General features: G+C 41.7%; 2 protein-coding genes across 5 annotated transcripts in view; one reads left to right on the top strand and one right to left on the bottom strand.

Annotated features, from left to right (window-relative positions):
* LOC147009138 (uncharacterized) overlaps window positions 1–23,112 on the top strand; it is a 66,739-nt gene that overhangs the window by 40,026 nt on the left and 3,601 nt on the right. The window contains exon 5 of one of the 4 annotated variants that reach the window (XM_085862730.1): window positions 1,318–5,807. The exons of 2 other annotated variants lie outside the window; for them this stretch is intronic. In XM_085862730.1, coding sequence (XP_085718856.1) covers window positions 1,318–3,794 — 2,477 coding nt within the window. In that variant the 3' untranslated portion in view covers window positions 3,795–5,807. Of the gene's footprint in view, window positions 1–1,317; window positions 5,808–23,112 lie in introns of those variants that run through there. One more of the 4 variants, XM_085862732.1, reaches the window with a different exon arrangement.
* LOC147009139 (uncharacterized) lies at window positions 13,884–19,929 on the bottom strand. The gene is given in 3 exon segments (XM_085862948.1): window positions 13,884–17,241; window positions 17,959–19,249; window positions 19,251–19,929. Coding segments are annotated over 3 exon segments (3,903 nt in total). The 5' UTR covers window positions 19,922–19,929; the 3' UTR covers window positions 13,884–15,300.

Genomic DNA, 23,112 nt, shown 5'->3' with positions numbered 1-23,112 from the left:
GTGTCACATGCGTGTCGCACACGCGTGTCACATGCGTGTCGCACACGCGTGTCACATGCGTGTCGCACACGCGTGTCACACGCGTGTCACATGCGTGTCGCACACGCGTGTCACACACGTGGCACACGCATGTCGCACATACGTCACGTGCGTGTCACACGCGTGGCACACGAGTGTTACACACATGTTGCACATGCCTCTCGCGCGTGGCACACGCATGTCACACATGCGTCACGTACATGTCGCACACGAGTGTTGCTCACGCCTCTCGCGCGTGTCGCACACGCGTGGCACACGCGTTTCGCACACTAAGCACACGCGTGTTGCACACGCCTCTCGCGCTTGTCGCACACACGTGGCACACGCCTCTCGCAAGTGTCGCACACGCGTGGCACACGAGTGTCGCACACGTGGCACACGCGTGTTGCACACGCCTCTCGCGCGTGTCACACACACGCGTGTTGCACATGTGGCACACACGTGTTGCACACGCCTCTCGCGCGTCACACACACGTGTCACACACGCCTCTCACTAGTGTCGCACACGCGTGTCACGTGTGTCGCACATGCGTGGCACGCGTCTCTCACGCATGTCACACGCGTCTCACATCACACGTGTCACATGTGTCACACTGCTACATAAACATGCTTTCACACACCACACCCCTTTTATTCCCAGTCTGTGGTAATGTTGGGGACATGAGGGTTTGAACTTAGAATGGAGATGCACTTTTTGTCTCCCGTTTTTCAGTTTCGTAAATGGTAATTAAAATCAATATGCATCCTTGCACATGACTTGGGGTTTGGGAGGAGAGGGTTGATGACTTGGGGGTTTGTGAAGTGTTGGGGGAGGGAGGGAGTTGTGGACTTGAAGTCACATTTTGTGGATGTTCTGTCGGTACCAGCTGTTGGTTTATAATAAGAGATGGAAGAGTCAGATTTTATCTTTCTCTTTCTTCCAAAGCTCTTCACTGGCTGCTTCTCAATAAAAAAAAATAATCCAGGCATAAGTTTTTCATCCCTTCTCATGTTGTGGATCGTGCACTTGTCTTTAAAAAAAAAAAAAAAGAATAATGCCTTTCAGTCTTAAATATCAACCAGTGAAAACATGAAGTTGAACAACGAAGTTCGTTTTTGGTCAGGTTTTAATTTTTGCCTTTCATGAAATGTCCCATAATTTATGTAAGTTTTGCCTTGTGATAGATGAGTGCAGAAATATGACCAATTTTAAATCAAAATAGAGTGCATTTTGCATTTTAATGTTGCATATTTACAGCAATCGTGATTTATTGGTACTTTTCTGAATTGCTTTTGCAGAGACTAAAATGAAAATGGTTTCTTGTTCCAAGTCAAGTTCCCAATTTTTTGACACACAAGTTTCCATCAATCAGAACAAATCACAGACTTCTCGTCAGGAAGTTGACAAATACAGTGGTGTTCTTACCAAGAATAACAATTGTACTTCAACATTGAAGAGAAATGAAAGGACCGAGAAACCGCACAAGTGTTCTGTTTGCAATAAAACGTTTAGCTCATTAAAATATTCGAAGAGATGTCAAACATTACACAAACGTGAGATGCCATACAAGTGTGCTGTGTGCAGCAAGGAATTTCATTGGTTATCGTCTTTTAAATGTCATGAAGTGAAACACACAGGGGAGAAGCCTTATAAATGTCCTGTATGCAGCAAGGATTTTGCTTCTTCATCAAATTTATATACACATAACAAGATACACACAGGAGAGAAGCCATACAAGTGCTCTGAATGCATCAAAGCTTTTCCTCTTCTCTCCAAGTTGAAGGAGCATCAAAGAATACACACTGGAGAGAAGCCTTACACATGTTCTGAATGCAACAAGTGCTTTGCCCTTTTATCAAATCTATCTCGGCATCAAAAAATACACACAGGAGCGACACCCGTCCCGTGTTCTCTGTGCAGCAAGACGTTTGATTTTGCTTCAAGTTTGAAAACGCATCAAACAATACACACAGGAGAGAAACCTTTCAAGTGTTCTGTATGCAACAAGGCATTTGGTCGTGCTTCACATTTGAAAACGCATCAAACAATACACATGGGAGAGAAGCCTTTTAAGTGTTCTATGTGCAATAAGGCATTTGGTCGTGCTTCACATTTGAAAACGCATCAAACAATACACATGAAACCCGCAAATGGAGATGACAACCAACGGGAGAAGCCTTTCAAGTGTTCTCTTTGTAGCAAGGCGTATGGTTCTTCATCATCTTTATGCACACATAAAAAAATGCACACAGGAGAGGTGCCCTTCAAGTGTGCTTTGTGCAATAAGGCATTTGCTCTTGCTTCGCGTTTGAGATTACATCAAACAATCCACACAGGAGAGAAGCCTTTCAAGTGTTCTGTGTGTAACAAGGCATTTGCACGTTCATCAAATTTATCTCAACATCAAAAGGTACATATAACAGAGACTCCCTTCCATTGTTCTTTTTGCAGCAAGGCGTTTTCTCTTGCTTCACGTTTAAGATTACATCAAAGAATGCACACGGGAGAGAAGCCTTTCCAGTGTTCTGTGTGCAGCAAGGCATTTACTTCTTCATCATATCTATATGAACATCAAAAAACACACACCAGGGAGAAACATTACAGTTGTCCAGTGTGCTCCAAGGCATTTGCGAAGGTTTCATATTTAAAAGCACATAAAAGAATACACACAGGAGAAAAGCCTTTTAAGTGTTCTATTTGTGGAAAGGTGTTTGCGCAATCTTCATCTCTACGTACACATAAAAGAATACACACAGGAGAGAAACCTTTCAAGTGTTCTACATGCAGCAAGGCATTTGCGCATTCCTCATATCTCTCTATCCATAAAAAAATCCACACGGGAGAGAAACCTTTCAACTGCTCTACGTGTAGCAAGGATTTTACCAATGTCACGTCATTGAGAATTCACCAAAAAATACACACAGGAGAGAAACCTTTCAAGTGTTCTGAATGCAGCAAGGCGTTTGCGCAATCTTCATATTTGCACGTTCATCAAAAAATACACACGGGCGAGAAGCCATTCAAGTGTTCTGTTTGCGACAAGGATTTTACCTATATCAAGCATTTGAAAGTACATGAAAGAATACACACAGGAGAGAAACCCTTCAAGTGTCTTGTGTGCTCCAAGGAATTTGCATATTCTTCATATTTATGTGAACATAAAAAAATCCACACGGGAGAGAAGCCATTCAAGTGTTCAGTTTGCAATAAGGATTTTACTTATGCCAAGCATTTGAAACTACATGGAAGAATACACACAGGAGAGAAACCTTTCAAGTGTCCTGTGTGCTGCAAGGCTTTTGCTTCTTCCTCATATTTATGTGTACATAAAAAAATACACACGGGAGAGAAGCTCACATGTTCTGTTTGCAACAAGGATTTTACTCATATCACGCCATTGAGAATACACCAAAGAATACACACAGGAGAGAAACCCTACAAGTGTTCACAATGTGGCAAGGCATTTAATCAGTCATCAAGTTTCCGTCAACATCATAGAATTCACACAGGAGAGAAACCCTATAAGTGTCCTGTGTGCTGCAAGACGTTTGCACAGTCTTCATCTCTGTATATACATAAAACGATGCACACAGGAGAGAAACCTTTCAAGTGTCCTACATGCGGCAAGGCGTTTGCGCATTCTTCAACTCTGCATACACATAAAAGAATACATACAGGAGATAAACCTTTCAAATGTTCTGTGTGCAACGAAGTATTTGCTTATCTATCAAATTTACGTTCTCATCGAAACATACATCTGGGAGATAAATCCTAGAAGTGTTCCATCTGCAACATTTGCTCATTCAACTTTACGTAACCATCAGCAAATTCACTCAGAAAATAATCCATGCAAGTGTTATTTCTGCAAGAAGAACTGTACTATGACATCATATTTATGTATACATCAAAGAATAACACACAGGAGAGAGACAGAGCAGAAAGGATGTAAAAGGGGATGTTATGGAACAATTGACCATTAATTGTAAAATGAAATGATCCTCAAACTGCAAGCTCTGACAAACCAACTTATCGACAGCTTGGATAGATTACAAAAAAGCTTTTCACAGTGTCCCATATTCATGGATTATAAAATGTATGCAAGTATACAAAATTGATCACCAAATAGTCACACTGATTGATAAAGCAATGACGCTCTAGAACACAACTCTAATACTACCTTACCTGAAAGCAAATATTGAAATCCCAGCAGGAAAGATATGACGTTGTATCTTACAAGGTGACAATCTTTCCCTCCTGTTTTGTCTGGCTCTGGTCCCACTGAATAACCTCATCAATGAACAAGGATACGATACAATCTGATATGCAACAGAAAAACGACTAAAGAAACAAGAAAGGAAACACCTACTATCTGTCCATATGCCTGGTGTTAGCTTGATGGTTCGGGTGGTGGGCTTGGGATCCTAGGAGCCTGAGTTCAAATCCCTTTGGTTGTTGAATCAATACCAGGTGGGGTTGACGCTGCATGTCATCCTTCCGAGGTCAGCAAAATGACAGTCAGCTTTCTGGTATCCTGTGTCGGAGTTGCGACCCGTCCAGGATTGTACCCAACATCCAAGAAGACTGCTTAGACAGCACCAATGCTCTGCACAGAGTACGTTCCCAATGGATGGATGTATGTACATGGATGATCTAAAACTTTTCGCCCCAAATGATTTGAAATTGGCAGATCAACTGAAGCTAGTAAAGCAGTACTTGGAGGACATCCGAATGGAGTTTGATCTTGACAAATGTGCCAAATGCACATTTGTGCAAGGAAAAAGAAAAAGAACAGACAACATCTCAATCAATGAAAGCACAACAATACAGGAACTAGTAAACGAAGCATCCTACAAATACTTAGGAATAGAAGAAGGCCCCCAGGTACAACACAAAACAATGCGAAAAATACTCAGCAAAGAGTACTTATGCAGAATTACACTAATTCTGAAGTCATCCCTCTCCCTAAAAAACAAAATCAAAGCTATAAATTAACTTGCAGTGCCAATATTCCAATTTAGCTGTGCAATTATTAACTGGCCACAATTGGAGTTCAACAATCTAGATACCAAAACAAGGAAATATAACTATTTACAAGAGGTTCTATGAAAAACAAATGCATACTGAGGTTGGTACTTACCAAGGCGAGAGAGGATGGAGCTTAAACAAGTGCACAGAATTTGATGGAGCTTTGATGAGAATTTGATGGAGCTTAAACAAGTGCACAGAATTTGATGGAACAAGTTTGATGGAGCTTAAACAAGTGCACAGAACATCGTGTGTCGCACTAGCAGAGTATGTGAAGAGCTCAACAGACAACTGGATGAGATTTGTACATGAGCAAGAAAACAGAAGACCAGAAAAGGGATCATTAATCCATTTAGCAACAAATTTCTAAAGACAGCTGCAAATTATGGACACTACACAGGAAAACGAAACAACCAAACACAACCCCAATTATTGCAAAGAAAAAAAGGAAAACTACAAAACTAAATAGCAGCAGATCTACTCTGACAAATGAGAGAATGACAAAAGAGCAGGAAGATTTAAAAAAGAGCTTGACATGACAGGGTTTGACAAGGAAGGTTCCGTGGAATGGCTAAGAAGAGATCACATTAATTGGGATGGTGAATGAGTCATCATCAGTGCCCAAGACCAAGGACATTACACGAATGCTTTTAAGAAAATGGGGAGATTGAGTCAATCGGACAAATGCAGGTTTTGTCGGGAAGAAATATAAAGTACCATCCACCTTCTTTCGGGGTGTAAAAAAAAAAATTCATGGCGGAAAAGCTAGATACAGAAAGACATGACAACATCTGCAGAGTAATCCACTTGCACATCTATAAACATTTCAATCCCTGAACAATCATGAAAACACAAACCAGAGCCGATCCTCCAAAATGAACATATAATGCTCATATGTGACAAGATCATCCTGTCAAGTGTGGGCATTGCAACCAAAGCATTGCATCTGGACATGGTGTTCAAACACAAAAAGGAAAACGGCATTGTTGATTGAGGTCTCGCTCCCAATGATTTTGGACTAAATGCTGCAGAAATCAGGAAAATGACCAAATACCAAGATCTGAAAAATGAGGTCAAGAGGGCTTGAAATTTGAACAAATCTGAAATTGTACCAGTGATAGTCAGAGCAACAGGTATGATAAAACCTTCACTGAGTACTTAAAAAGCATTCTCGGGAATATCACTTCAAACTATCTGTAAGTGGAGGCTGTCAGAGGTTCAGTGAAGATTCTGAAAAGAGCCCTTGGAACGAGGCTATGAGAACGAAGTTTACAATTTGGTCCATGAATCATGATCCTTTACTGAAAAAGGAGGTGGAGATTTTGAGTTCTGTGAGAACTTCCTCCCACCTTCTGAAACCCACAAGTGGAGATAACAACCAACGAGAGGCACGGTCATTGAAAATGATAGTTGAAAAAGCAATCGTTGAAAATGAGGACATAGTGCTCATGGATGACCTGACCATCCCATCAAGCTTGAACATGGAAAACAAATGAAAGGATGGCATAGCTCATTGAGGAGTCAGTACCCAGCAACTTTGGTCAAAGTAACGCACAAATCAAGAAGTACCAAGCACCAGTGTCTGAAAAATGAAGTCAAAAGAACCTGGAAGCTGAAGAGCACCGACAATGTACAGTGGTGGTTGGAGCAATGGAAATGATAAAGAACCTTACAGAGATCTTAAAATCACGCCAGGGAACATTACGACAAACAAACTACAATTGGAGGCTGTCTGGGGTTCATTGATGACCCTGAAAAGAACCCTCAGAACAAAACTTCACAACTGGTCCATGAAATGTGATTATTTACTGAAATGTTGGTGGATACTTAGTCTTGGGAGTACTCCATTCCCACTTCTGAAACCCACAAATGGAGATTGCAGCTAAAGCGAGAAGCCAACCAATTGCTCTGTGTGCAGCATGGTGAGTATTCACTTAATACGCTTATATACACACAAGAAAATTAAAAAAAAAATACATTGATAAATACGAGAATGATAAAAAATGACAAAAGGTGGATTAAAAAATGAGCTGAACAGATTTGCGATTAAAAATTCGCTCATTGGAGTGGTTAAGAATGCTTAAGTGGGATGGACAAAGAGTTGCAATGAATGTCCAAGATTGTGGACACAACATCAATGGCTTGAAGAAAATGGCAGGATTTGTATTATCAGCCAAGTGTTGCTTCTGCATGGCTGAAACACAATGCAGAAGTCTCAGAAACTTCAATATCCCAGTCTCTGTCGAATAATGGAAACATATACCAAGGGCAATCATGGAAAACAAGGACATGGTGCTCACATATGACCTGTCCATCTCATCAAGTGTGAGCATAGAAAACAAGGCAATGTAAATGGATGTGGTACTCAAATGCAACAAGGAAAGGATGGCATTGCTCCACTTGGTGTTAGCACGAAGCAAATTTTGCATAAATAATGCAGTATTGTGAAAAATGACAAGTACCAGAATGTTCCTGTAATAGAACAAATGTGGATGCGACCGAAACTCCAAAATCGACACATTGGGGAAATAATGCTACCTTTGGTGGTAGTTGGTATTAAAATCATCTTCCTTTTTCTTATGATGTGGAGTATCATATGTTGTGATCAATAAAATTTCTTTCAAAATTGACAAAAATTATAAAGTACATTTCCAAGACTTCCGCAGCACACTTCCCATTAAAGGTGGGCCAAGAGCGGGAGTGCCCTTTAGTCTGAACAATGAAGTTAAAATAGCTTTGAGGTTGAGGAGTGCAAACATTGCACCAATGATAATTGGAGCAATCGGAGTAATAAAAACCCAAACTTCAATGAAAGTTTGATGATGTTGGCAAACTTTTCAACAAACAAATTACAATTGGAGGGTGCTTGCGCATCAGTGACAATCCTGTAAAGAGCCTGGAAACAAATATATGAGAATAATAAAACATTGCAACTTGTTCCTAAAGAGGTGTTCCCACAAAATCAGATGTCTTTGACGTTTGAGAGGTCTCTGCTTCACCTTCTGAAACACCCAAATGGAGATTACAACCAAGTAGAGAAGTGTTGTCTGAATCAACAGAATCATCCAAGTTCCAGGTAAATGGAATCGGTCCAGAATGCAGTGATATGAGCAAACCATCAGAACATGTTCCTCAACTTGATTCCATCAACAAATGTGGAGACTCTTTCCTAAAATGGGGTTGTGGTTTCGTTTTTGGGCTGTGGTGGTGCTCTTCATGGTCTCTGCCGACTTTCTCAAAGATAACTTTTCTTGGTCAGTTTTTGTCACGTTTTTACTGTTAATTTGTTCTCTCCATGTTTATTGTGTGTTCGTAGTTTGGTTTTGTTTTAAAATTTGTGCCAATTTGAGAGTATTCGTCGAACTTTTCACATCGGGTTCCTTGAAGCCTTCCCTTAGGCTTATCCTCATCTGTATGCACGATCGTGTTTGTTGTATATTGGTTCATGAGCGCCAGCCAGAGTGACCACTACATTCGTTATGTTGGGTAGTCGATCCAGTCGGAAAAAAAAAAAAATTTTGATCTACCCTAATCAGTATTTCCGTCGATATGTTGGGTAGTCGATCTAGTCGAAAAAAAAATTTCCAAACATTTTTTTTTTTTTGAGATTTGTTCTACCCTTATTATCAGTATTTAAAATGGCGATTTCAGTTAATACAATGGCGATTTCGATGAAACTTGGTTGGTAGGTTCATACCATGACCTAGTTGTGTGCAAATGAGAACCGTTGCTACGGCACCACCGTCGCCTAGCAACGGGATGATGAAATTTTAGAAAAATCATAAAAAAATTATTTTTTCGAAAATCAAGAATCGGGCCACGAGCGACTGTGGGCAGTACATTCAGCCATATTGTCAAAAATTTCCAGCCGGATCCTATGAAAACTGTCGGAGAAGATAGACTTTGAATGAACCCTGGTCGAAAACAATAAAAAAACGAAGTTCGTTATATCTCAGAGACTATGAGTCAGATATACATGAAACTGGTATGGTAGGTTCATGCTATGTCCTATTTATGTGTGAGAAAGAACCGTTGCTATGCACCCATCCGTTGCCTCGCAACGGCCGAAAAACGTCTAAATGTGGGGGTATTTTAACGAAAAAACAATCTGCAGCATTAACCCTTGAAGCTGGAATCATGAATTTTCTTGTGCTTAATCCTCAGGTCATTCCCCCATCGAACGGGCCCATCGCGTCAGGTTCTATTGGGTAGTCGACCACCCATGTCCGCCTACCGACTTGTTTGTCTGTCTGTCTGTCTGTCTGTTCGGTCCAGTGCTCCGTTAATACAATGGCGATTTCGATGAAACTTGGTTGGTAGGTTCATACCATGACCTAGTTGTGTGTAAATGAGAACCGGTTGCTATGGACACCACCGTTGCCAAGCAATGGGACTTTGAAATTTTTGAAAAATCATTAAAATTTTACTTTTTCGAAAATCAAAAATTGGGCCACGAGTGACTGTGGGCAGTACATTCAGCCATATTGTCAAAAATTTCCAGCCGGATCCTATGAAAACTGTCGGAGAAGATAGACTTTGAATGAACCCTGGTCAAAAACAATAAAAAAAACGAAGTTTTATATCTCAGAGACTATGAGTCAGATATACATGAAACTGGTATGGTAGGTTTATGGTATGTCCGAGTTATGTGTGAAAAAGAACCGTTGCTCTGGACCTCTCCGTTGCCTAGCAACGGACGAAAAACCTCTAAATGTGGGGGTATTTTAACAAAAAAACAATCTGCAGCATTAACCCTTGAAGCTGGAATCATGAATTTTATTGTGCTTAATCCTCAGGTCATTCCCCATCGAACAGGCCCATCGCGTCAGGTTCTATTGGGTAGTCGACCACCCATGTCCGCCTACCGGCTTGTTTGTCTGTCTGTCTGTCTGTCTGTCTGTCTGTTCGGTCCAGTGCTCCGTTAATACAATGGCGATTTCGATGAAACTTGGTTGGTAGGTTCATACCATGACCTAGTTGTGTGCAAATGAGAACCGTTGATATGGACACCACCGTTGCCTAGCAACGGGACTTTGAAATTTTTGAAAAATCATAAAAAATTTACTTTTTCGAAAATCAAAAATCGGGCCACGAGTGACTGTGGGCAGTACATTCAGTCATATTGTCAAAAATTTCCAGCCGGATCCTATGAAAACTGTCAGAGAAGATAGACTTTGAATGAACCCTGGTCGAAAACAATAAAAAAACGAAGTTCGTTATATCTCAGAGACTATGAGTCAGATATACATGAAACTGGTATGGTAGGTTCATGGTATGTCCTAGTTATGTGTGAGAAAGAACCGTTGCTATGGACCCCTCCATTGCCTCGCAACGGCCGAAAAACCTCTAAATGTGGGGGTATTTTAAAGAAAAAACAATCTGCAGCATTAACCCTTGAAGCTAGAATCATGAATTTTCTTGTGCTTAATCCTCAGGTCATTCTCCATCGAATGGGCCCATCGCGTCAGGTTCTATTGGGTAGTCGACTACCCATGTCCGCCTACCGGCTTGTCTGTCTGTCTGTCTGTCTGTCCAGAGCATAACTCTGTGGACTTTGATCCGATCTTGATGAAACTTGGTTATGTGTTCGATATCAATGTCTAGTTGTGTTTTCCTGGATGAGGGTGTTCTACGCCCATTGTGGGTGGAGCCACGCCCCAAAAATAGCGATTTTAAGGGGGGTAGTCGGATTAAAAATATATCTTCTCCTTGGGAATTGACTGAATGGAATGGGTTCTTCCGTATTTGAAAAGCAAAATGAATTATCTAAAACTTGTCGTCCGATTTTTCATTTTCGTCCCAAGGTCAAGGTCACAAGGTCAAAAACTTAGAAAATTCCGAATTTTGACATAAAAATCATACGACCGCCCAAACTTTGAGAGCTCGGATGACAATATTTTTTATGCATAATCTTGAGGTCATTCCCCACCTAAAGTCTTGAAACTATTTTGCTCTATCTCGAACACCTTGCCCGTGGCGCCCCCTTCAAGTTTGTTTTTACGCTGATTTCATCAAAGTATGGATAATCTGAGGAGTGCGAAATGCCATATAGCCTATATGACGTTATATTGTTCCTGGAATGTTCCAGAGGAAGTTTTGCACCAAAGGTCATAATCTTTGACCTTTAAAGGTCACAAAGGTCAAATTTTCAAAGTTGTGGGAATCGAACCAGGTTTTCGACCTTCTTTGACAAACTAACTCCAATAAGCTATAGCACATATCCTGTTTGCTTATTTTAATGTCCACAACATTATTTTGTGACCTTTAAAGGTTATGCAAAGGTCAAATTTTGAAAGTTGTTAAACGAAACCGGGTTTTCGACATTTTGCAGCTGTTGATTGAAGGCCACTATAATTAATTATAACTTGGTCAAAAATTATCACATTGTCTCATCCTTGACTTCTGAAACAATCTACATCGTCAAATACCACTCGTGAACCATTGTCATCTTCAGACTTGTTTCTCCATATTTTTACCTTCAGCTTTTTATTTTCACCACAATCCCTTTACCACTCCTTTAATTCCTTCCCACTGTACCATCTATTTAATGTCTTAAAAAAAAAATTCCCCTTCTCATCTCACCTTACCTATACCTCCTATAAACACATGAGTTTTTTCCTCTTCCTCCTACTTGCCGATCCACCTTTCCAGTCCTACCTTGATTGTGAAGGTATTCACCATCCACCTTTATGATCTTTTCTTCAACAACTTCCTTTACTCTACCCCTTTCAACTAGCCTTTAAAAAAACGGTATTTTAAAATGTTTCAACTCCCTCCTCCTCCTGTATGGTTTACACTTCTATAATAATACACTGCTATTCTTCTCTTCTTTAAAAAAAAAAAAGTTTCAGTTTCTTCTTTTAAAAGCTGAGTTCAATTCGACCTTTCGTAGATCCCGTATCTTAAAAAGTCCAACTGTTACAGCGTTTCCTTTCTCCATTCTCTTAAATCGCCTTTATTCTACCCCTCGTCTCATGTCTTCAAACGTATCACTGACATACATTCCAGTAAGTTGATAATTTCATTTATCATTTTTGCAAAAAGGGTGTTTTCAGCTTGTATTTCTAAAACTGCTGGAGTGGCGACCATCCAGGATGGTACCCAATAGCCAAGGAGACTACTTAGGCAGCACCAACGCTCTGCACAGAGTATGGTCCCAATGGAATGTATGGATTTCGAAAAAAAATTATTGTGGAAGGAAACAATAAAGTATTAATTCCAATCATACACAAATCAGGCTGTGTAAAATAGATAATGCTTTGATCGGAAACCTGACCCATGACGTTTATTATTATTCATTTGAATTCAGAATGGGATTCAATTCAAATCAAATGGAAGACGAAGTAGGTACAGTCCTGCATTTTGAGTCATCAGGAATAACTTCGATAGGATTTTGGTTTCAGCTGCTGTGCCTCTACCCTCAAACCATTCCAGGCACAGTCAAGTGAGCCTTATTCAAACAAGCACAAATGAGCTAAGATCTTCGTCGTCTTAATGATGACGTCATAAAAACGAATATGACGTCATTTGCGGTATGACAGGTTTGCGATAAATTATCTGTGCTAATGCCCGGCTTGATTCCCGCAAACAAAATTCAAACAGCTTACCGAGTTTCAGAGATAATGGTATAGGTGATTTCCATTAGCGGCGATATTATGACGTCAACTTTTTTTCTCGGAAGGATTTCCAAAATCGGAGATGGTTACTGCCTGCGCGTGGGCTTTCTGCATGTACATAGCAAGTTTCACGAAGATCCGACAAAAACTCTAGGTTGTGAAACAAAAAATGTCAAAAAATAGGAATGACGTCATAAAAATTGATATGACGTCATAGTGATGTATCATATGTGTGGTAATTCATCTCTGTGAATGCCCTGTTCGACTCCCGCAAACAGAATTCAAAAAGCGTGCCTAGTTTCGGAGATTTTTTGGCGATTTCCATTAGCCGATATATTTTGACGTCATAACTTTTTTTCTAGGAGGAATTTTCAAAATCGGAGATTGTTACTGTCTGCGCAGGGTATTTTTACATATGTATGCCAAGTTTCAGGAAGTTTCGATGAAAACTGTAGGCTGTGAAACAAACGAGCAGTGCTTCAAGGTGTGAGTTAGAAGCATGGAAGAAGGGCTTTTATATCTAGTCCAGTTCATGCGACATCATTGAATATACGAGGAGCGATTCAGGGAGGAGGGGGGTTCTAGTGAAATTTGCGAGGTATTCTGCTATATTCTGTGATACTTTATCTCAGATAGAAAAAAGATTTGTATGTATTGATTTAGGTTATACAATATGATTGATTTAATTGTGCAGATTAATCATTCATCATTCTCATTTGTTAGGTAAAATAACTAGGAAGAATTTCCTAAATCGGAGATGGTTACTGCCTGCGCGTGGGCTTTCTGCATATACATGGCAAGTTTCATGAAGATCTGATGAAAACTCTGGGTTGTGAAACAAAAAATGTCAAAAAATAGGAACGACGTCATAAAAATTGATATGACGTCATAGTGATGTATCATATGTGCAGTAATTCATCTCTGCTAATGCCCTGTGCGATTCCCGCAAACAGAATTCAAAAAGCTTGCCTAGTTTCAGAGATAATTTTTTAGGCGATTTCCATTAGCGGAGATATTTTGACGTCATAACTTTTTTTTCTAGGAGGAATTTTCAAAATCGGAGATGGTTACTGTCTGCGCAGGGTATTTTTACATATATACGCCAAGTTTCAGGAAGTTGATGAAAACTGTAGGCTGTGAAACAAAAAAGCCCACAAGAACAACAACGTGAGTAAGACTTAGAGATCCTCCACGAGGATCTAAAAATAAAAAAAGAACCCAGATTCAAAAACCTAAATAATTCTGGCTACCACACCATCATGCATCCGATCATGTTGAAATTTAAAACATATCAAAAACCAAAAAAAACTTCTCTGGAAGGACATAGATGCCATAGAGAGTGTTCAGCATAGGGCTACTAGATTGATTCCTACTAGATACGGGCCTAGCTCGACTCAGCTCTGAGGAGCGGCTGAAGGAGACAGGGCTTTATACACGAGAAAGAAGGTGGTTATGAGGAGATATGATCGAGATGTTTAAGAGAATGAAAGGTATAGATAAAATAAGTGCAGATGAATTATTCAACAGAATAGACAGTGATAGAACCAGGGGTCAGAGCTTGAGAGTAAAGAAAAGGAGAGTTAAGATGGTAGTGAGGCAGGGAGGGGACTTTCACTCACTTTCACTCAGTTTCACTTTCACTACAGAGTGCTGTTGGTGGTGGCCTTGTCCAGGGGGGCTGTGTGGTTGATGTGTGTTTTTAACCAAGGCCATTCCCCCTCCCCTGAGGGGAAGAAAAGGGAGGAAAAAAAACTACAAAAAAAACATACAAAAACTACAAATAATAATAATACAAACAAACAAAAACATTTTTTGCATTTTCTTCCTTTGATCTAGTGTAGATGGGTTGGTGTGGTGTTCGTGCAGGCATGATGGGCTGAAATGGTATCCACCTGTGTTGGATTTCCTTGTTATATTCCCCATCACTAAAAGATCATAATTATAAATAGACTGGTTATATTTCTGGGAAATGTGAATTCAAGAAGCATTTTTGAGGAAAAGCAGGCAAACCACTTTTTCTGGGGTAGTTTTTCACGCTGAACACGAATCTGTTGTTTGCCGAGCCAAAAGATGCCTAATAAGGTTACTAATTAAGGTCAAAGGTCAATGAGTGCAAACTTCAAAAATTTTCAAAAAGTGTTTTATTTGACATCCTCTATCCAGATATGTAACTTATTTTACAATATTTTGTATAGTAGGGTTCATACAGGTTTTCAAAATGTGAGAAAAAAAAGGAAAATGTGAAGGAAAAATAATGCTATTTTGTTAATATCTCCGTACTGGAGCAACTTTTAGTTTTTTATCATACTGTTTCATTTCACTTTCATTTATATGATTAAATGCCACAAGTGAAATGGTTTGACTGACTCCTATCCATACGTAATTCCTAAGCAAGATTATTCTCAATTTGAATTTCACAATTTGACTAATTAGCCTCCTAATTAAGGTTAAAGGTCACCAGGTGCAAAGTAAACTTATGACGCAAACAACTGTTCTGACAGTCAATCATGTGTTCTTATCTCTCAATCAGATCCAACTGCAATCTGTCTGACCAATTGGGGGCAAGGAGAAGAGCTTGTTCACTGTGACACGACACCCTCCACCTACTCCACCCCCAACCCCAACCTGCTAATGTCTACTTTACTTCGCCCTGTTTCGACATGGTATTAATGCGACATTGCACTTGCAGGCATCAGTGCACAACTGGCTCCCCCACTTCCGACAAGAGCAACTATTAGTACTGCAACCTTTTGTGCAACTCCACTGCACAAGTTCTCTGCATCCCTTTGGAATTGGAGGCAAAGTTTTAAGAACCGGTGGCAATTTACCATCCACGAGTCTCCATCCACATTCTGTTGGTGGTGGCAGGAATGGCATTGGGTTATGAGCTTCTCTCCAAATGAAACCTTGGTAGTTTGTTCGTTCTATGTGGAATTTTGCAGCGTCACTAGATGGAGGGAGGGTCTCCGTTGCATGACATTTGCTGAAAAGCTTCATCCGGGCTTGATTACAGTTCTCAGATGGTGCCTTGTAGATGTGGCAAATGAACTTTTCAGCATCTTCTGTGACCTGTTTTGAGGGCGTCGGAAACTTGCCAAGATCTTTGAGAAGACTGTTGTGTTCAAGGAAGATATCCCACTCTGTTCTCTTTGAGTGTCCTGAGAAAAAGGACACCGTGTCGCATCCTGTTACACTGTGAAATACAGGTAGTATCTCATAGACATAATCGGCAAGTCCAAGTTCCCTCCTTATGTCATCCACAGGAACATACTTCAGTTTCTTCATTGTTCCCGCTTTCATCCAAAGCCTCGTGCAAGACATTCTACCGAAGTTGGCGACCAACAACACCAAGACGTCTGTGTCACGAGCTACGACCACAATGTTCGGTGCATCTGTTTGAAGGCAGTGTAGAATCATTCTAGAATCCGCCTCCTCATGATTGCTCTCTAGCAATGTTGTGTCCATTGCAGGGTCTGAACTCTGGACTTCTGTTTCAGAAGCAAAACCTCCACCAACAACAACCACTTTTTCAGGGGGTGCCGCGGCTATGAGAGCATTTGACAGGAACTGAGCAAGCTCTGTCTTGTTTTCAGTTGATGCAAGAAAGTCCGGCCATTTGTTGGGAAGTGGTACGTCCCTATCTTCAATCAGACGCCGAACTGGCCTTGACTTCTTTGTACGTTTGGTCCTTGTTCCAACTTTGATGGAAATATCTCTGTACCGATCGAAGGTAACGTCAATTCGGCTGTAAGCCTGGCCTTGCCGGAAAATGAACTTCACAAATTCATCTGCATAGTAACCAAAGGTATTTGCCTTGCTTAGCTTTCCAAGTGACATGACTGCAGCTTGTCCATCAATGACCAAACAAGAAGGCTCATCATTAGAGATTTCTGTGGGGCAGGTTACACTTTGGATAAGAATGTCAAATAAGTTGGCTTTAATGCCAGATCGAAGTTCATCAGACGTTTCAGCAATGCTAATTGGCACGTTCATTAACTCATGGTTCAGTATTCTCGCCAGGTCTACCGGTCTTCCAGCTCTGAAGGCTGCAATTAGTCTCTGCAAGAAGTTTCTGTCTGCTTTTGTGCTTTCTGTCTTCCCACTTGGCGTCTTTGTAGCAACATCGTAGAGTGTTGCAAAGGTTGGAGCCTTCACCTTTTGAAGTGCAGAACGGAACAAGTTGGTGGATGACACAAGTCTCTCTTTGACGAAACTCTCCAACTTCTGTTGCCCAAGCGTTTCAGCATTCAGCAGCGACTCTTCTATTTCAGAAGTCACAACATCTTTTGTTGCGCAGTTAAGGAGCTTGTTTGGTCGACCAGTAGATTCTTCAGCAAATACTTTGAATCGCAAGAGAGTTTGAAGGATTCGTTCCTCATTGGAGTTGTCACATTTAGTCCAGGAAGAGGTGGCTTCATTAGGGTTGTACTCAGTGTCCACTCCAACGTTCATCATTTCATACGTCTGCATTGAAATGCGCGTCCTGTGGTTGTATGAGAGCGTCCATCTTGCCAGGGCTGAATTGGTTTTGGTTATTCCAATGATTCCACCAAATCTTTTTCCCAATTCCATTGAGCCATTTCAGGCTATGATCCGGATCGACTTGGTTGAAACTTTGGTCCGATCCTTTCACAACAAAGTTACCAAGGCGGAACTCTTCCTCCACTTCTGGTGGGAGCTGATGCATCTGTGACAGGTAAACACAGCCCCATCTTGCGTAATTCACGTGATCGTATCGGAAGAAGAATGGCAACATTTCTCGGAACGATTCCAAATGTAGTGTCCGCAACCCTGCTGTCTGTGCCCGAACGAAAGCAAGCAATACAGTTACCATCCTCAAGTAATCCCACCAAAACCTGAAGTTTGGATCACTCTGTCGATTTTCAATGTGATCCAAAAGACTGAGGTGCTGCCGAAAGGTCTCAGAACCCACAAGGTCAAGTAAGCTATCGAAGTCTTTGCTGGCGAGTGCATCCTCCAGGGTTTGGCAAGTTTTGGAATCTTGTTTATGGAGGGCCGTTGTGAATTGCGGCATCAAGATTTGCCACTGCGCTTGCCAAGTTAATTTGTGCGCCCTCATTGCCTTTGCATACGATTTTCCATCTTTAGCCTTCTCAGCCGAATTTGGTCCAAGTAAACCACTTTCAACCCACAGTTCAAGTATTCCAGAATCTTCTGTGTGTTGCCCTATCGCTTTCAAAAAGTTCATAGTGATACGTAACCCACCTAATCTTGGAATTAGGGTATCTCTGAAGTCAGACACTGACCATTTCAGCTTCATCAGTAGGGGTACAATGCCTGATCAACTGTGATCACAGCGTAGCGGTTTCCGAGAGCCCTTGCGACATGTAATACCCTTCGTACCATGGTGTTCAAAGTTGAAAGTTCATGAGCTGGGGCTAGTATGATTGGCATATATCCAATGGTAGTTTTGGCTATCTCTGACCTTGTGCTGTGCGACTGATTGAACGTGGTCCAGGAACCTTTTTCGTCCTCGCCTTGCCGAGATGTTAAGAATGCCATGTCCCAATCTACACTGTCTTGTAGAGCACTGGGAGTATCTTTCTCCCTCAGAAACCATCCTGTTTCAACCCCATCGAAATCAGGAATGAGGGTGTCCTTGTTGATAAACATCTCATGAATCTTTTCAACTGAAGGTGGGATATCCAAAGTTGATGTATTGGATGGTTTGATGTCTCTAAGACCACTTTCAGCAGGTGGCCCCCTCTGCCAGGCAGCAAACTGTGTAGCGTGAAATGTATTCTTGCCATCTAGGGTTGAGTCATTGATATCAATATTGTCACCGGAAAAATACACAAATCTTCCAGAGACCAGGTTGCTAGGTACCACCGCCCCAGTTTGTGGATCAAGCGCTTTCAGAGTATTTTCAGCCATTGATGTGTCATACTTTAGAACCCAGTTGTAGCTGATTATGTGCCCAGCATTATGGAATAGCTCAACCAATTTCTTTGACCGAGTTGATTGGTGCAGTGTTATACCCATTCCAACATGTTTAGGCGGTGCTTTCTTGTCTCCACAAACACCATAGACCATATCTTGCCCAATGCCAAGGACCCTTGTTTTCTTCACCCAACTAATTTCAGACGTTTCACATTCATCAAACTCAGCATCAACACCACTTTGGCCACCAAGCAAGATATTGACAAACATGTGTACAGATGGTGGTATGCTTGCCAACTCTGCTTCTTCACCGACATCACAGCCCTCGAATGCAGGATGTGACATGATATCACTGCAGAGTTTAAGAGCAACATGCACTAAAGATAGAAAATAATCATCCTGTTGCCTAAATACGGGAATATTTTCTGCACTGTTCTGACCACACACCATTTCTGAAAGGGGTATGTGACTGAACTGTCTGGGAAGAAGCAGAGTTTGCCTTTCTGAAATAGCTACATTTCTTGGCACAAGAAATTCATAAGTGTCCCCAATGTACTTTGAAAAAGTTTCTTTGAAAGTGCCCAGTCTACTAACATACGATGCAGGAATCGTGCAGTCGCACTCACTGGTTAGTTCTTTGTACCTCTCGAATATTGCTGACAGTTCAAACACGTGTCCTTTCTCAGCAGTGATGCAGCTCTTGACACAACCATGATATGGCCATGCCAGCTGCTTTGCTCATGGCTTCTGCCCTTTTTACATCCCTATATAACTTTTTAAGGCAGTTAGCATGATAACATGCTTCAGCAGAGATCAAATCATTCTCAGTTGCTGTTCGGACTAAGATCTCATGTACAAATTGAGCTTTTGCTATGATGTCGTCACTCACGTCGAAGGTTGTGACACGACTTTTCTTCTGCTTCCTATCGAATTTTTGGCAGAACATACACAAAGTCCAGTCCACCTTAGTAGCACTACTGCGTAAAAACCGGCGTCCTTCAACTGAAACACCCTTTCTTTCATTAGCTTGCACTTTTGCCGGATCTTTTGATTTCTCCTTTTCAAGCTTAGCATTTATTTTCCCCTTATGTGTGTATGCTGAGTAACATAGTTTGTGCCATTTAAGTTTGGGGATACTGTCGTGAGGCTCTGCAAAGAGCGATGAAAGCCCGTCCACAGGCTGCCGAAATTCACAGTGCCTCAGTTTGCATCGGAGCTCAGTCGCCTCTCTGATGGAAGCAATGCCTTGGTCTGTCTGGTTGAAAACCGTGTCTTTAGCCCGGCTGCTTTCCTGGCATATGATACAATGTTCAAAGGTCACATCCTCACGCTGTCGCTTGATGCTTGCAATAGGTTCCATAGTTGCCTGGGGAGAGAAACAAAAACCTGACTAAGCTCCAGGCATGCATGTTCTAATCATGAAAAGTCCCCCCCCCTCCCCGTACTGCAAAGATAGCTGGTTCTTGCCCTGGCTCCCGCTCTGGCTTCAGATTTAGTACAGACAGCAGTCTAATCAACAGCATAGCAGTAGATGCACTCATCACTCGCTCTAGGCCCACAACCTGTGCATGTGTGGGTGTATATGATGTCAAGCATGTCTGGCCATGGATTCATTTACTGTCACTTTCACTTTCATTTTCATTCATATTTCTGTTTGATAAAACTTGAAGAGTATCCCTACCTGTTCTTGTAATGGCTAAGGCACTAACTAGATGGCTAGGCTATTAGATTCATTCTTCATTTAGGGCTACTTCAAGAACACCCTGTTTGAATGTAAATGGAATGTCAAGCATGGCTAGTGTGAAATGTAGCCGGCTTCACATAGATGGCAACACTGTCAAGTGGAGTGGACTTGGAGAAGCCAAGGGGCAAAATTACCAGTAGCTGTGAGGCAAAATGTAACAAACGCCTTTCATACTCATTAACCTTTGACCTACATGCAAATTAGGTCATTAACACATCTGTCTTATTCACCATAGGATATCATACCATCAGCAGAAGCAGAAAACCCTTACTGTAGACGTAGGAGTAAAAAATGCAAGCAAAATGTATACCTCCACACAAAACTAAAAGTCTCACCGTTACAGAGATATTTGCAAAAGTGTGTAATTTTTCCTTAACAATTTCCTTTAATTCTACAATTTTGATGACCTGTTATAGCTTTACCTTACAAAATATCACAAAATAAGTAAAATATATGGATAGAGGATGTCAAAATAGGTATTTTTTGAAAAATTTTGAAGTTTGCACTCATTGACCTTTGACCTTAATTAGTGACCTTATTAGGAATTTTTGGGCTCGGCATACAACAGATTCGTGTTCAGCGCGAAAAACTACCCCAGAAAAAGTGGTTTGCCTGCTTTTCCCCAAAAATGCTTCTTGAATTGTAAAGAAGCACATTTTCTGATTTTTTTAACCAGTCTCAAAGTTTCACGTCAATTGGTAAAGCAGTTCAAGAGAAAATTTTTTTTTTTTTAAGATTGTCGCTCAATTCAATATGGCTGCCGACTCACGTGACCGATGACATCACCAATTGTTTGTTTTTTTCTGGGGACCAATTTAGCCTTAGATGACCCTCAAAAATTTTCATACTGATTGGATGTAGTGTTCTCCATATACAATTATGACGTCATAACGAAGACACCTATGATGTCATAAAAAAATCACATTCCCCATAAGGAGTACTTGTCATGTGCCAAGTTTCAATTTTTGCCTTGGGGCAGTTTCAGAGATACAGAGAACCCAAAAGTTCCCAAGGACCCAAAAGTCCCTGAGGACCCAAAGGTCCCAAAAGTCCAATGGAAGATCAAATGAAATGGAAGACCAAATATTGCAGGTACAGTCCTGCATTGGAGTCATCAGAAGGAACTCGAACAAGAAAAAAGCAACGATGAAGTCATCAGGAGGAAACTGGATAGGATTTCAGCTTTCAGCTGCTCCCCCTCTACCCTCAAACCAATCCAGGCGCAGTCAAGTGAGGGGGTTTTTTTATATACCTTGTCGAGGCTCGTGTGAGAGCTAACACACAACGCACAGCAAGGGAGGAATGAGACAAGAGGGGCGGGAGTGGGAAGGACAAAACCGTGGGGAACAGAGACATTAGAGATCTGTGGAAGGGAGAGGGATGGGGTGGGGAACACGGGGTACACAAGATGGACATTACAGGGACTTTCAGGAAGGAAAGCAGGGAATTTGAAGGAGGTGGGCTTGGGGTGGATTAACGGGGGTAGAAAAGATCGAGGATTTGAATGGGGGATGATAGGTGGTGGTGAACAGCTGTTTTGAAGGCCTGGAGGGAAGAATGGGATTGAACAGAGTGAGGGAGTTTATTCCAAAGGCGGGGAAAAAGAGGAATGAAAGAGTGAAGGTGAGCAGTGATTCGTAATTTTGGTAGTTTTACCTGAAGGTGGTTGTTGGCAGACCTTGAGCTCCCTGCTGAAATATGGTGCAGAAAAATCGCAGACACAGCAGGGGGGGGGGGCGAGACCAGAGAGGAGACGGTAGAAGACAGAATGACCACCGACCTGCCTGTGGTGAGAGGCCCAAAGACTCAGCCTCATCGCGGGAGATGCCAATGATCCGAAATGCCTTGGTTTCCACAGCATGAAGCCGAGAAAGGTGGGAGGCAGGAGCACCAGCCCAGTGGGGAGAGCAGTACTCCCTCAGGCTGCGGACGAAAGCCTTGTATGTGGTCAGGAGCTCAGGTGGGCCTAGGAAGGACTTTGCACGACAGAGGATTCCCAGTCGGCGACTGGCTTTGGAGGCCAGGTTGGAAATGTGGCTTTCCCAGGAAAGATCATGGCAGATAGTGAGACTCAGAAGCTTGAAAGAAAGGACTTCTTACAGAGGATTGTTGAGAAAGTAGATGGGGAGGGGGTGGGGGGTTTGCTAAACGGTCCTTTCAGAGACATAGTGAGAGTGTGAGATTTGTCCGGATTGAAAGACATGTTCCACGTGTTGGACCAGTTTGTGATTTTACCCAGATCTGCAGTGAGCAAAGAATCTGCTGCTTGCTGGTCTGAGGGATGACAGATGAGTACGGCAGAGGGTGGAGTCATCAGCAAAGAGATAAAGAGGATTTTTTAGAGTCGGAGAGATCGTTGATGAAAACCAGAAAAAGAACAGGGCCCAGAACGCTCCCTTGAGGAAGTCCATTTTTTTTTTTGGATCAGAATTTCAGTAACCAATAGGAAACCCGCCTCTGCTGCCTCGGCTCTTTAAGTTCCGTGCTCCATGCTCAGATTGTCACAGATTTCCATTCGCTTCTTTCCACGACTGCCATTGCTCAAAAAACTCCCAACAAAGAGTTGACGCTGGATGAGAAGGTAAAGATCATACAGAGTGACAAAATCAAGTCTCAGCATCACCTCGCAGTTGAGTACGGTGTCAGCAAGTCACAGGTTCAGAGCATCTTGAAGAAAAAAGCTGAAATCATGACAGCATATGAAGAAAATGCTCCAATCAGAAAGAAACGCTTCAAAGTTCAAGAAAATCAGGAGATCGACGAAATGATGTGGTCATGGTTCAGTCGCGTTCGAGCATTGAATTGTG

Source organism: Eptatretus burgeri, chromosome 17 (assembly GCF_056783735.1).
Source record: "Eptatretus burgeri isolate ZD-2024b chromosome 17, Ebu_testis_v1, whole genome shotgun sequence".
NCBI classification, from domain to species: domain Eukaryota; kingdom Metazoa; phylum Chordata; class Myxini; order Myxiniformes; family Myxinidae; genus Eptatretus; species Eptatretus burgeri.
The sequence above is the reverse complement of the archived record's forward strand: the minus strand, read 5'-3'. Positions and strand labels throughout refer to the sequence as shown.